General features: G+C 50.1%; 1 protein-coding gene across 2 annotated transcripts in view; it reads left to right on the top strand.

The window, feature by feature from the left end:
- Positions 1-13,894, top strand: part of Dnah2 (dynein axonemal heavy chain 2) — a 111,525-nt gene that overhangs the window by 34,186 nt on the left and 63,445 nt on the right. For both annotated transcript variants that reach the window (XM_040748946.1, XM_040748948.1), the window contains 10 exons: positions 2,444-2,590; positions 4,333-4,489; positions 4,851-5,090; positions 5,549-5,737; positions 7,072-7,219; positions 8,042-8,234; positions 10,342-10,542; positions 10,761-10,917; positions 11,277-11,451; positions 12,075-12,238. In XM_040748946.1, the coding sequence (XP_040604880.1) occupies positions 2,444-2,590; positions 4,333-4,489; positions 4,851-5,090; positions 5,549-5,737; positions 7,072-7,219; positions 8,042-8,234; positions 10,342-10,542; positions 10,761-10,917; positions 11,277-11,451; positions 12,075-12,238 (1,771 nt within the window). The remainder of the gene's footprint in view (positions 1-2,443; positions 2,591-4,332; positions 4,490-4,850; positions 5,091-5,548; positions 5,738-7,071; positions 7,220-8,041; positions 8,235-10,341; positions 10,543-10,760; positions 10,918-11,276; positions 11,452-12,074; positions 12,239-13,894) is intronic.

Below are 13,894 nucleotides of genomic sequence, written 5' to 3'. Positions count from 1 at the left end.
AGCACCATTTGTTGAAGATGCTTTTTCTCCAGTGTGTGTGTGGTTTTTTTGTTTTTGGCTAATCAAAAATGAGTTGTCAGGCATGGTGGCAACACCCCTTTAATCCCAGCACCCAGGAGGTAGAGGCTGATGGATCTCTCTGAGTTTGAGGCCAGCCTTATCTACTTAGTGAGTTCCAGGACAATCAGGACTACACAGAGAAACCCGGTCTCAAAAAACAAACAAGCATAACAAAATAAGCTATCTGTAGGTGTCTGGAGTTATGTCCAGGTCTTCAATTTTATTCAGTTGATCAAAATGTCTGTTTTCATGCCAATACCTCAGGTTTTTTTTTTTTTTTTTTTTTTTTTTGCTACTGTCCTTTGTAATACAACCTGAGTCTGGATTAAGAGATCGAGAGAGCAAACTGGGAAAGACCCAGGATGTACGTAGCCCGGAGGGTCCTGATAGGCCTCGGGGCAGAATTCAGAGTGAGGCTGAACCATCTGTGATTTTCATCAGCATTGTTCAACTGTTCACATGATTTAGCCTTGAGGATAATAGATTTCATGTACCCTCCCCCACCCCCACTGGGAACTTGAAAAGTATGTAGGCCAGGCTAGCCTCAAACTTGCAGCGGTATGCCTGTCTTTGCCTGGGGTTAAAGGCGTGCACCAGCATGGCTGGCTGGTGTTGGAGTTTTGTGATCTGCTTAGAGTGAGGACTGCTCAGAGAATAGTCGGGATGCAGGGCTGGGCTGAAGGCTCTAACTCGGTAGAGCTGAGAGAGGGACTGTGCTTAGCAAGGACCAGACCCTGGAAAGCTGCTTCATTCCCAGCACAGAAAACAAAAAGCACAAAACAAAGGTCCGTGGAGGGAGTGAACAAGGCAGGGACGTAAAAACCATGGCCTGAAGGTTTTCCTGAGGTCAGAGAGCAGGTGGTCCGTGTAAACTTGGAGCAAGCGCTGGTGAGGCAGATGAGTGCCTCTGGTGGTGATGGCTGCCTCTGGAGGAGCTGTGAAGGGTCCCTGGCTGTGGCAGGGATGGCAGACAGAATGGGAAGGGGTCTTGGCAGATCAGAGACAAAGGACACTGGGACTGAGGCTCACGCTCCGGGATGTCATTAACAAGTACAATTAAATTTTATATTCAACACAGCATCCCCTCTGACACAACATAAAATTATTAGTAGGATATTTTCTATTTTTTTTCCATAGAAGGTCTTCTCCATCTTATACCTCTGTGTCCTCTTTTCCTGTTTTCTGAGAGGTGTCTGTTAATTTTACTTTTTCCTTATTTGGATTTTTGAGTGCTTCTGCCGCCAATTTGAATTTTTGAGAGTAGCAAGGATGGAGGCATAAACAAGCAACCAGAAGGGAACAAAAGGTCCGCCCGGCATAACCACGGGAAACAACAAAACTGTCCCTGACTTGCTCAGAGAAATACAGAGAAACCATAAAAAAAAAACAAGCAAACAAAAACAGGACACACGCAGCCGGACACAGTGGTGACAGCTGTAACATCAGCACTTGGGAGAGAGAGACAGGAATAGCAGGAGCTCAGGGTCAGTCACCCTCCGTGAGTTCATGGACAGCCTGGGTAGCAACGTACCAAAGCAAGCAAACACGAGCCCTTGCAAATTAGAAAAAGAATAGACGCGAGATGGAGGCCAGCCTGGTCTACAGAGCGACAGGACAGGTTCTTGAAAAAGAAAAAAAAGAAAAGAGAAGAGAAAAACTCCCTCCCATTCAATTCGCACTGCAGGAAAGACCTGGAAACTGATGGAAGCGCTGGGGGGCGGGGGCTTGTTGAGGAGGAGGGCAGGGTTGGTCAACAGCGTTGTTGCTGGTCAACAGGGCAGCTCTTTGAGGCCTGTTCCCAAAGACATCATTCTTAGACATTTCCTCCCACGCTGGTCAGAGACCGCAAAAAAGAATGTTTCAGACGGGGTCCTTTCCTGGTGCACCGCAGTCCTCGAATGTGGCTTGACACTTGGGACCTCCGGCTGCTGGCCAGAGTGTGGATTTCTCAGTGCGCATGGCCCGCTCGCTCTCGGAACGCTCCTTGCAGTCCCGCTCGCATTCTGCTCGCCTCAGCCCAAACCGGCCGCCAGCAAAGTGCTGGCGCCAGGGGAGGGCCCCTACTCTACACCTCCGGGAAGCTGCTTCTTGAATTTTCCACTGGCTTCACTTTCATAAGTCCCTTCTAGAAGTTTCCTTGAAGCCGCAGTCCCCCTCTGCTCCAAACCCAGGTCACCTGCTATTCAGCTTCCTGGACTTATTGTCGTTCCCTTGTACCTGTGTGGGTGTTTGCCCCACACCCAGAAGTCCCGGTGCTGCTGCTGTCATGGTTTGGGGAAGTAGCAGCGAATCCGTCCTATCTGCCTCCGTCGCCTGGAAGGCCTACTTCGTTTGTGTCACACCATTCCTCTGGTGCCCTCAGCCGCTCTGCTTTCTCTCCCAGGACGCTGCTGATTCTCTTTGTGGAGATTGACTACTGGGAGCGGCTGCTGTTTGAGACGCCCCACTATGTGATGAACGTGGCTGAGCGCGCCGAGGACCTGCGCATTCTCCGGGAGAACCTGCTCCTGGTTGCTCGAGACTACAATAGGTGGGCTCCCGTCACAGCCTTGTGTTTCCTGTAGCTGCCTGAGCATGTGGTCTGTCCCTCCAGGTTCCCATCCTGAAAAAAATGATTTCCCAATCTTTCTTACGGCCCTGTAGTTAGCTCCACCCCTTAATGGGAGAGAGCAAAAGTGAGCAGTCCAGGGCACTCAAACGCGGGTGAGATTAGGATTATGAGCGAAATAATAACCAGGGACACTGAAGCAAGGCAGTGCTTCCCCATTTAATCCCATCCCCAGCCTTTGACCTGCTGGAACCCATCTCTGGGGTGAGAGTTGTTCCAGCTTCAGTAACAAGCATCAGGGACTGGGTAGCTTAGAAATAACCAAATTCATTGCTCTTGGTTCTGGAAGCTAGGGAGGTTCACAACCAAGGTAGGGCAGATTCAGTGTCAGGTGAAGTTCTTTACCTCCTGGTTTTGTTTTTTTAGAGACAGGGTTTCTCTGTGGTTTTGGAGGCTGTCCTGGAACTAGCTCTTGTAGACCAGCCTGGTCTTGAACTCACAGAGATCTCCCTGCCTCTGCCTCCCGAGTGCTGGGACTAAAGGTGTGCGCCACCAACGCCCGGCTACCTCCTGGTTTTTAAATGGCCGCCTTGCAGTGTCTTCCACGATAGAATGAGACAGGAGCTGTAATTGGTCTCTTACTCAAGATGCCAATCCCACTCAGGACAGCTTCACCCTTCATGTACTAACCAGCTCCCAAGGCTAGTAATACCACAGCAGGAGGGAAGGTTTTAACAGAGAGGCTTGGGGAAGACACTCTTACAGACCTTTCTCACCTCCGTGAAAGTCTAAGGGGATGGAACAAAAAGTTATGTTCGAATGTCTGGAAAGGATAAATTCAGTGTGGCAGCCTTTAGCTGCATGCACCTATTTCCATTTAAATTACTTAATTAAAAGATTCCCCTTAGCCGGGCGTTGGTGGCACACGCTTTTAATCCCAGCACTCGGGAGGCAGAGGCAGGCGGATCCCTGTGAGTTCGAGGCCAGCCTGGTCTACAAAGTGAGTTCCAGGACAGCCTCCAAAGCCACAGAGAAACCCTGTCTCAAAAAACCAAAAAAAAAAAAAAAAAAAAAAAAAAAGATTCCCCTGGGCACTGGGTGTTGGTGACGCATGCCTTTAATCCCAGAACTTGGGAGGCAGAGGCAGGCGGATCTCAGTGAGTTCGAGACCAGCCTGGTCTACAGAGCGAGCTTCAGGACAGCTAGGACTGTTACACAAAGAAACCCTTTGTTGAAAAACAAAAATAACAACAACAAAATTCCCCCTGGCATAGGCCACATTTCAAGCTACATATGACTAGTATTGGACATTTTACATTTTATTTATTTATTTAATGTGTTTGGTGTTTTCTCTGTGTACCACACACAAGGCCAGAAGAGGGTGTCAGATCTCCTGGGACTAGAGTTACAACTCTTAACTTCTGAGCCATGTCTCCAGTCCTGCTGTGCATGTAGAGATCAGATGACAACTTGTGGGAGTCAGTTCTCTTTCCACTGGGTGGGTCCCAGGAATTGAACTCAGGTCTTCGGACTTTGTGTCAAGTGCCTCTAACCACTGAGCCATCTCACCAGCACACTGTGTATGCCATTTGCAGGATCACAGTTTCTTTTGGGAGCCGTAGGCTAGAATGCAAGTTTCAGAGGCTGCCAAGTTTCCTGGCAGGAAGAGAGGCCTTCACAGTTTTCTCTACCAGCTACCAATCTCCTCTCTCTGTCATACACAGGATTATTGCCATGCTGTCCCCAGATGAGCAGGCCCTGTTCAAAGAGCGGATCCGATTCCTGGATAAGAAGATCCACCCAGGACTGAAGAAGCTGCATTGGGCCCTAAAAGGGGCCAGCGCCTTCTTCATCACAGAGTGCCGCATACATGCCAGCAAGGTAGGCCACGGCCACTAGACACTAAAGGTCTGTAAGGTTGCTGGAAAGGCTGACACATTGGTCACCAACACCTTTGGTGATGGAGAAGATCCGGGGAGGCATTACAAAATAAATTAAACATTCTGGGGAGGAAGATTCCCTCCTTGCTGGGAATTAATCCCAGGGTCTTATGTCTATTTAAGCAAGAAAGGGAGAAAGGGAAGGATTTTTTTAATGTCAGAAATTCTGGCAGGAGGCTGGGTGGAAGAGTAGAACTTGGCCCAGAGGCCTCAACCCAAGTGGGGAGGAATGTACAAGGTGCCTGGACAGTTCAAGGGCGTACATGTCACAGAAGGTGCCACCCTGAACCGTGCATGGCCAGGTGCAGACGATCGTGAATGACTTCAAGGCCTCCACTCTGACCATTGGCTGGAAGGCCCAGGAGATGTCTGAAATGCTGCTGGTGCGTATCACTGGCAAACGGGTGTACAGAGACCTGGAGTTTGAGGAGTCCCAGAGGGAACACCGGATGGCCGTACAACAGAAGCTGGTGGACCTGCACCAGGATGTGGTGGACATCATGACCAACTCCTATGAAGTATTCAAGAATGACGGCCCCGAGGTAGGCATCCTGTGACTGGTTTGAGGCAGGGAAACCCGCATTCCCCCCACCACACTGCCACGCCCCTGGCCTTTCACCTGCGTGTGTTTCTCAGAACCCTACCCTGGTCCCACATGCAGCTCACTTTCATGTCCAAGTCCCCTCTGGCAGCATTCAGGGTCTTGCCTCTGTTTCCTTAAAGATTTATGTTTGGGAGTCTTTTTGCCTGCATGCGTGTACCACACGTGCACCTACTGTTTGGAGGCTAGAAGAGGGCGTCAGGCTGTGAGCTGCCATGCGGTTGCTGCGAACTGGACCAGGGTCCTCTGCGAGAGCAGCCAGTGCTCTTAACAGCTGAGTTGTTCCCAGCCCCCGGGACCCTGCATTTCTGTAGCTGTCTTGCTTGTCAGCTGCGCTCCCTTCCCAGGCCCTGCGCTGGTTTCCTGGTTTCTCTAGAGGAACCTCTCCCCCACCCCCAGATTCAGCAGCAGTGGCTGCACTACACCATACGATTGGACCACATGATGGAAGACGCCCTGCGCCTGAATGTGAAGTGGTCGCTGCTGGAACTTTCCAAGGCCATCAATGGGGACGGGAAGACCACTCCAAACCCACTTTTCCGTGTCCTTGTCATTTTACAGAGTGATGTGCATGGAGGTGTGGCACAGGTAAGGGACACCGAGCCTCCGGCACGTCTAACCATCACACCTTAGTCCTCAGGTCCTTCCAATTCTTTTTGAAATTTAAAATTTTTAAGAATTAAAATATAATCACATCATCTCCCTACTACTCTTTCCTCCTCCGACACCTTCCATGTCCCCCAACCTTGCTCACTCTCCAATTTATGGCCCCCTTTTCTTTATATATAAATATACCCCCACACCCCACTCCCTGCCAGGCGTTGGTGGCGCACGCCTTTAATCCCAGCACTCGGGAGGCAGAGGCAGGTGGATCTCTGTGAGTTCCAGGCCAGCCTGGGCTACACAGTGAGTGCCAGGATAGGCTCCAAAGCTACACAGAGAAACCCTGTCTCAAAACACCAAAATAAATAAATAAAATAAATATAACCCCCCCAGTCTTAGTATTATATATTTATCTGCTTGTATGTATATACTTTTGGGGATGACTACTTGGTATGGATAACCAGTTAGGGGATGCCCTTCCTTTTTTCTTTTCTTTTTTTCTGAGACTGGGTTTCTCTAACAGTCCTGGCTGTCCTGGGACCTGCTTTGTAGACTAGACTGGCCTCAAACTCACAGAGATCCACCTGCCTCTGCCTCCTGAGTGCTGGGATTAAAGGCGTGCGCCACCAACGCCCGGCTAGGGGGGCCCCTTCTTGGGGAAGACTAATCTCTGACTCTCAGCATTCTTTAGCTGTCACAGTTTGTAGTTTGTTTTCTAGGGGTCCACTCTTCTGCCTTCTCGTGTCTCTCGGTGCTGTCCTTGTCCATGTCTTGGTTAGGCAGCCGTGTTGCTGAGGTATCACTGGTGAATCTTCCCTGTCATTTCTAGGAGACACAGTCTCACAGCAGACTTGCTGGTCTCTCTGCCTTCTCTTCTGTGATGTCCCCTAAACCTTAGGTTGCAAGAGTTGTGTGGCAGATGCATGCATTCCGGCTTAGCACCCCACAGCCAACTGTTATTTTCTCCCATTTTTTTCCTTGTATATATGGGTGTTTTTCCTGCATATATGTCTGTGTATTACATGTGTGCCTGATGTCTGCAGAGGCCAGAAAAGGGTAATGAATCCCTTAGAATTGGAGTTAAGGACCATTGTGAGCCACTCTATGGAGACTAAGTATTGAACCCGGGTCCTCTGGAAGAGCAGCCAGTGCTCTTCGCCACTGAGCCATCTCTCCAGCCCCGTCCTCTTCTCTCAGACTTCATCCTGGGCCTTGACTTTGTCTTGTGCCTCCAGGCCCAGCTCTGAGGTGTTCAGCCTTAGAAGCTTTGAGGTCTGTGTCTCTCCAGGTGCCCTAAGCTGTCCTGTGCATCCCCACAGGTAGAATTCTCCCCAACGCTGCAGACTCTGGCGAGTGTGGTCAATGACATCAGCCATCACCTTTTCTCCACCATCTCCGTCTTCCGCCACCTCCCCGATATCCTCATAAAACGAAAGATGAATCGAGAACCCATTCATGTGCTTGTGGGTGAGTGGGCAGGCGCATCGGGCACTTAGGCCAGGCAGAGCTAGGAGGAGAGAGCTAGGAGGGCATCTCATTCACACTGGGCCAGTGATCTCTGCAGAGATCTCGAGAAGCCAGGCTGGAGAAGGAGCAGGGGACCTGTGATTAGGTGACCCATCTCCGTGGGCTGGGAGACCTAGGCTGGGAGAGGAGCAAGGATAAGTTCGAGACTTATGTTGGACTAGAAGAGGCCTTGATTCCCACAGGGGCCGGCGGGGAGGGGGCAGGATCAGACTTGCACTGCCGCCGCCTTTGTTTTCTATTCTGTTTTGAAGATTCATTCCTTATTATTTTATGTATTTGGGCGTTTTTCTTGAATGTATGTATGTGCCCACTAAGTCCAGGAAGAAGGCCTTGTATCTCCTGGAACTGAAATTACAGACGGTTGTGAGCCTCCATGTAGGTGCTGGAAATAGAACCCGGGTCCTCTTAACCACCGAGCTATCCCTCTAGAACCCCTCTGTTTTCTTTTAAGATTTACATATGTATTTTATGTATATGAGTGCTCTGTCTTCATGCACGCCAGAAGAGGGAATCAGAGCCCATTACAAATGGTTGCGAGCCACCACGTGCTAGGAATTGAACTCAGGGCGTTCGGAAGCAGCCAGTGCTCTCGGCCTCTGCACCATCTCTCCAGCCCCTCCCTTGTGTTTTCGAGTGCTCTTGTTTGAGTGCATTTTCGTGGGGACAGTGGTGGAGCAGAAAGCCCAGGGCAGTGCTGGGGGCCAGGCTGGAGCTGGGACTGGGGTGCCTCGTGGTGAGAAGCATCTTTGTCACCCTCTGAAGAGCGAGATGAAGACATCAGGAAGATCCAGGCCCAGATCAGCAGTGGTATGACTAACAATGCGAGCCTGCTGCAGAATTACCTCAAGACCTGGGACATGTACCGGGAGATCTGGGAGATCAACAAGGACTCCTTTATCCGTCGCTACCAGCGCCTCAACCCCCCTGTCTCTTCCTTCGATGCTGACATTGCCCGGTGAGTGAAGTCAGGGAGGTGGGATTGTCTAAAAGTATAGCACTCACTGGAGGAGGCCGTAGGTCCAGACAGTGTCCTGAGCTGTAGGAGAAGAGCACTGGATGGACCTTCATTTCTTGAGGGCAGAGATCCAGAAAGAGGCTGGGCAAGGTTTGGGGAATGTAGTTGTTTAGAGGAGCATGCAGGGCGGGGGGAGAGGGGGCGGCTGCCACAGGAGCGTGAGGGATATGGTTTGAGAAACATAGCAAGACCATGTGTTTGTGTTTCTTTTTTTTTTTTAAAGGAAATTGAAGGTTGGGGGAGGGGAAGAGAAGGGTGAGGAGGGAGGGGGAGAGAGGGAAAAGAAGAGAGGATGAGGAAGAAGGGAGACTGAGAGGGAAAACCCTTTCACTCTGACAACTCTTAAGGTGATGGGCTGGGGCTAAATGGAAGAAGATTCTTAAATTTTGACCATAAAGTGACTGCCATCTTTTCATGGTCCCCTGACCATGGCCATTCATTCATTCATTCAGTTCAGTTCTATGGGCCATGAAGAATTTTTAAAAGAAAAGAAATCTACAGATCTTTCTCCTCAGGGACAATAGTGTAGTGAACATGGCTAAGAGAAGTGGGAGCCTTGGCTTGCTAGGAAGGCCTGAAGCAGCTCTAACTCTGACGGGCGATGCAGTCTCAGGCATGGTTTGGTACCCCAGGCCCCAGTTTCCTGTGAAATAGCTGTTCTGCAGCCTGCACTAGGATGCTGTGAGACTATTCCATGCATATGGGGCACTCTGTGAACTCTGGAAGCTTGGAAGGCGTGTGCTGTGACTGTACCAGCTCCCGGCATTTGTACTGCGCGTGCGCGTGCAAGCCGCGGGAGCCAGCTCACTAGGTGTGCCAGGCAGCGTCCATTACTATAGAAAAGACTTGAAGAAAAATCAAGCTATCCAGAAAAGAGGTTTGTGCTGGTTCACAGTTGGGGGAAATTTTAGCCCATGATCAGTAGACTCCATTGCTTTGGGCTTTTAGATATACACTATAGTGGATGCAAATCCATAAACCTTATGATGTAGAATAAAGCAGAGACAGAGTTGAGGGGGTGGCCTCCTCCAAGGCATAATGCCAGTGAAGGGAAGACTTTCTACTTGGTTTATCTCTTTCTACCATCTCCCAGTAGAGTTAAGCTGCAAACTGGGACTTATACACAGACCTTTGGGAAATTTTGAAATCCTCAGTAACACAGAAAGAAAGGATTTTCGGCCAGAGGCACCAGGAAAGGCTTCCTGAAGATGGCTCATTATGTAGGGGCTGCGTGTTCTAAGAGGGTGGGGTTTCATGGGGCAGAGATGGGGTCACAGGAGGACACCGCACAGATCGAGGTACAGAAGGGAGCCCACTAGTGTGTTCCCCAAGTGGACACAGGAAAGGAGGCAGACAAAGGGGCTTCCACGCAGCAGCATATTCCCTGAGGCTGTCCCGTGGCCATCACTACCCATGGATGAGGAAATGAAGGCTCTGGATAGTCAAACAATCCCAGAAAACAAGCATGCAAGGAGCCCAGCACACCTTTAATCTCAGCAGTTGGTAGGCAGATCTCTGTGAGTTCAAGGCCAGCCTGGTCTACATAGTGAGTTCCAGGACAGCCAGGACTGTTACACAGAGAAACCCTGTCTTGAAAAACAAACAAACAAACAAAAAACCAAAACAACGACAGCAGAAAACAGCATGCAAGGTTGGCCCATCAGTGGTTCCAGCTGAGGATCTGAGGCAGGAGGACCACTGGTGTTCAGGCATTTGAGACCAGTCTGGTAAAATGAAAAAGAAAACCCTATCTCCTAAACCAAACACCTGCTTGAGGCAACTGAGCTAGAAAGCTGTGTGGTGTGAGCCCAGCCTGGACCTGGGCGACTCCAAGGTTGTGACTGCTGATTTGTGCTGTCCAGTACTTGGGAGGTTGATATGGCCACAGCAGTCTGCCAGTAATGGCTTGGCCTGGGCGACACCTGAAAATAGATCTGTCTAGAAGTGCAGGTTTGGGTGGAAGGAAATGAGAGAGTGAGAGTTGGGAGGTGTGTGTGGGTCGCCCATGAAGAAATAAAACCCTCTAAGCATACGGGGGCTCTTGCAGCTACACGGAGGTGGCTAACAACGTGCAGAAGGAGGAGACAGTCCTCAACATTCAGTTCGTGATGCTGGACTGTTCGCACCTCAAGTTCTCACTGGTGCAGCATTGCAATGAGTGGCAGAATAAGTTTACGACCCTGCTCAAGGAGATGGCTGCTGGACGCCTGATGGATCTGCACACCTATCTGAAAGACAACGCTGAGAAGTAAGGCTTGGCTTGGACCTGTGTGCGTGTACGTGCGTGCGTGCGTGTGTGTGTGTGTGTGTGTGTGTGTGTGTGCGTGTGCGTGTACGTGCGTGCGTGCGTGTGTGTGTGTGCGTGTACGTGTTCGTGCATGTGTGTGCCTGTACAAGTGCACTTGTGAGTGTGTCTAGAATGCGCTTACCACCACCACCACCACCACTCTCTGTGTTGACTTTTAGAATCAGCCGCCCTCCCCAAACACTGGAGGAACTAGGGGTCAGTTTGCAGCTCATGGACACCCTGCAGCATGACTTACCCAGCCTGGAGACTCAGATCCCTCCCATTCACGAGCAGTTTACCATTCTGGAAAAGTACGAGGTGCCGGTTCCAGACAGTGTAAGTCCCTGCAGTGTTTGGTCTACCTGAGTCAAGCCCATGTCAGTGGCAACAGACTGTGGAGGGCCTCGTGCCATCAGGGGCCGTGCAGTGAAGTGAGAGAGATTCAGAACTCCTGAGGACCAGTGCTAACTCAGTTTATGGACGTCCTTAGGCTCAGCAACTGGAGATTGGTTTCTTAGGGATCGATCAGACACGAACTGCTTGTGAACTCTGGTCTGGAGGGCAGAAGCATGCCGTTACCTGATGGGGAGCTGGAGGAGTGGCTCATTGGGAGAGTGTTGTCTAGTGTATGCGACACCCTGGTTACCTAGGATAGGCCTCCTGCTGGTAGGACATTCCGAGCTCTGTCCCCCCAGGTCCTGGAGATGCTGGAGAGTCTCGGTGGGGAGTGGATCACCTTCCAACAAATACTGCTGGACAGTGAGCAAATGCTGAAGAGACATAAGGAGAAGTTCAAGACGGGTCTTATTCACGCAGCTGATGACTTCAAGAAGAAGGCTCACAACCTTCTAGAAGAATTTGAGCTCAAAGGTATTCCTTACGCTACCTTCTTCCTTCCTTTAGCCTTGGTTTTGAGACTCAGCATTCAGAATGTTGTCCTGGCAAGGTGAAAACAGATGGGAGTGTGTGGCACGGGGAGGTTTGGAGTGGGGAGAAGTGATGGACAGCACAGGAAAAGAAGGAGCCTTGAGGGGACAGAGGACAAGCTTGCCTGGAATCGTGGGGCCAGCAACCTCTCCAGTATTCTTTTTTTTTTTTTTTTTTTTTTTTTTTGGTTTTTCGAGGCAGGCTTTCTCTGTATTGTTTTGGAGGCTTTCCTGGAACTCGCTTTGTAGACCAGGATGGCCTCGAACTCACAGAGATCCGCCTGCCTCTGCCTCCCGAGTGCGCCACCAACGCCCAGCCCTCTCCAATATTCTTCTTACACTGACTTCCAATCCTTCACCTCATCAGAGTTGAAGTCGAGTTTGGTGATCTATGCTAAGACAACCCATCGTTTTCTCCATGCACACCCTCTCCTCCTTCCCTTTCCTCTCATGTGAGGGCTGCAATGGGATTGCCCACTGAGATAGGAGAGCCACAGACTCACAGACTGGCTTTTCAAGAGGCCATGGACCCCAGTGGGGGCTGAGCCACACCTTGACTTCCTACAGGGCCATTTACCAGCAATGTGGGCTACACGGCTGCGCTGGATCAGATCGCACAGATGCGCGCCATGCTGATGGCCATGCGGGAAGAGGAGAACAGTCTCCGCTCCAACCTGGGCATCTTCAAGATTGAACAGCCGATCTCCAAGGACCTCCAGAATCTGGAGAAGGTGCTGTGCTGAGCTGGGCTCCATGGAGACCAGGGATAAGTGACAGGGACCAGACAAGTTTCTGAGGGCCCGGTCGTGACCGGGACCAGGCAGATGAGTTCATTAGCAGCTTTGTGAATTTGTGTGTGTGTGTGTGTGTGTGTGTATTGCTTTGTTTATTTAGCTGAGGTAAAAATTCACACACAAGACCACTTTTTTGGCTTTTCTGTAGCTTTGGAACCTGTCCTGAAACTCACTCTGCAGACCAGGCTGGCCTCAAACTCACAGAGATCTGCCTGCCTCTGCCTCCCGAGTGCTGGGATTAAAGGCATGTGTCACCACTGCCAGGCTTAGACCAGTCATTTTTAAATGAGCAATTTAGTGACATTTAGGTTATTCACAGTGCTGCATAGATGTCACCTCTGTCTCCCGTTTCAAAACATTTCCATAGGGCCACTGAGATGGCTCAGAGGGTACAGTCCTTGCTGCCCAAGCCTAAGGAGGAAGGCAAGAGCTGACATCATAAAGCTGTGGTCTGACCTCCACTTGTGCACGGTGGCACACATGCATTTGCATTCCCATATCACACACACACACACACACACACACACACACACACACACACACACACTGAGAGACGGCTTGGTGGTTAAGGGTATTAGTTGAGAGTTTGTCACCATGAAGAGACACCATGACCAGGGCAACTCTTATAAAATAAAGCATTTAATTGGGACTTGCTTACAGCTTCCGAGGTTTAGTTCAGGGTTATCAAGGTGGGGAGCATATCATGGCAGCATGAAGGCAAGCATGGTGCTGGAGACAGAACTGAGAGTTCTACATCCAGATCCACAGGCTTCAGGAAGAGAGGAAGCCATTGGGCCTGGCTTGAGCTTTTGAAACCTCAAAGCTCACCCCCACTGACACACTTCTTCCAACAAGTCCACACTTGCTAATCCTTTTCAAGTAGTGCCATCCTGTGATGACTAAGCATTCAAATGTATGAGCCTGTGGGGGCCATTCTCATTCAACCCCCACACTCCACACCCCACTCCCTGGCCCCCATAGGCTCATAGCCATATCATAATGCAGAAATGCATTCAGTCCAACTTCAAAAGTCCCCATAGTATATGACATATTTAAAAGTTCAAAGTCTTTTCTGAGACTCATAACAATTTCTTAACTTACACCCCAGTAAAATCGAAATCAACAAGTGAATCACATACTTCCAATATATAATGGCGTAGAACGTACATTACTGTTCTAAAAGGGAGCATAGTGAGGAAATACTGGACCAAAGCAAGACTGAAACCCAGCTGGGAAAACTCCAAACTCTGCTTCTCCATGTCTGATGTGAAAATGCTCTTCAGATCCCCAACTCCTTTCCGCTTTGTTGTTTGCAACACACTTCTCTCTCTCGGCCTGGGTCCACACCTGGCCAGCTGCTTGCCTTGGCAGGTATCCTAAGGCTCTAGCATCTCCAACATCTTTGGTTCTCCAACACAATCCAGGCTCAACCTTAACGTTCATAGCTTCACTCAATGGCCTCTCTGGGCCTCCATGCAGGAACATCTCTGACACATGCCTGGACTCAGTGGCTCTCCTTAGCCCCAGAGAGAGATTCCACAACCCCTTTCTTGTATCCTTGACACTAAAGCCAGAACCATCTGACTGAAGCTG

Source organism: Mesocricetus auratus, unplaced genomic scaffold (genome assembly GCF_017639785.1).
Source record: "Mesocricetus auratus isolate SY011 unplaced genomic scaffold, BCM_Maur_2.0 Super-Scaffold_100007, whole genome shotgun sequence".
NCBI lineage: Eukaryota > Metazoa > Chordata > Mammalia > Rodentia > Cricetidae > Mesocricetus > Mesocricetus auratus.
The sequence above is the reverse complement of the archived record's forward strand: the minus strand, read 5'-3'. Positions and strand labels throughout refer to the sequence as shown.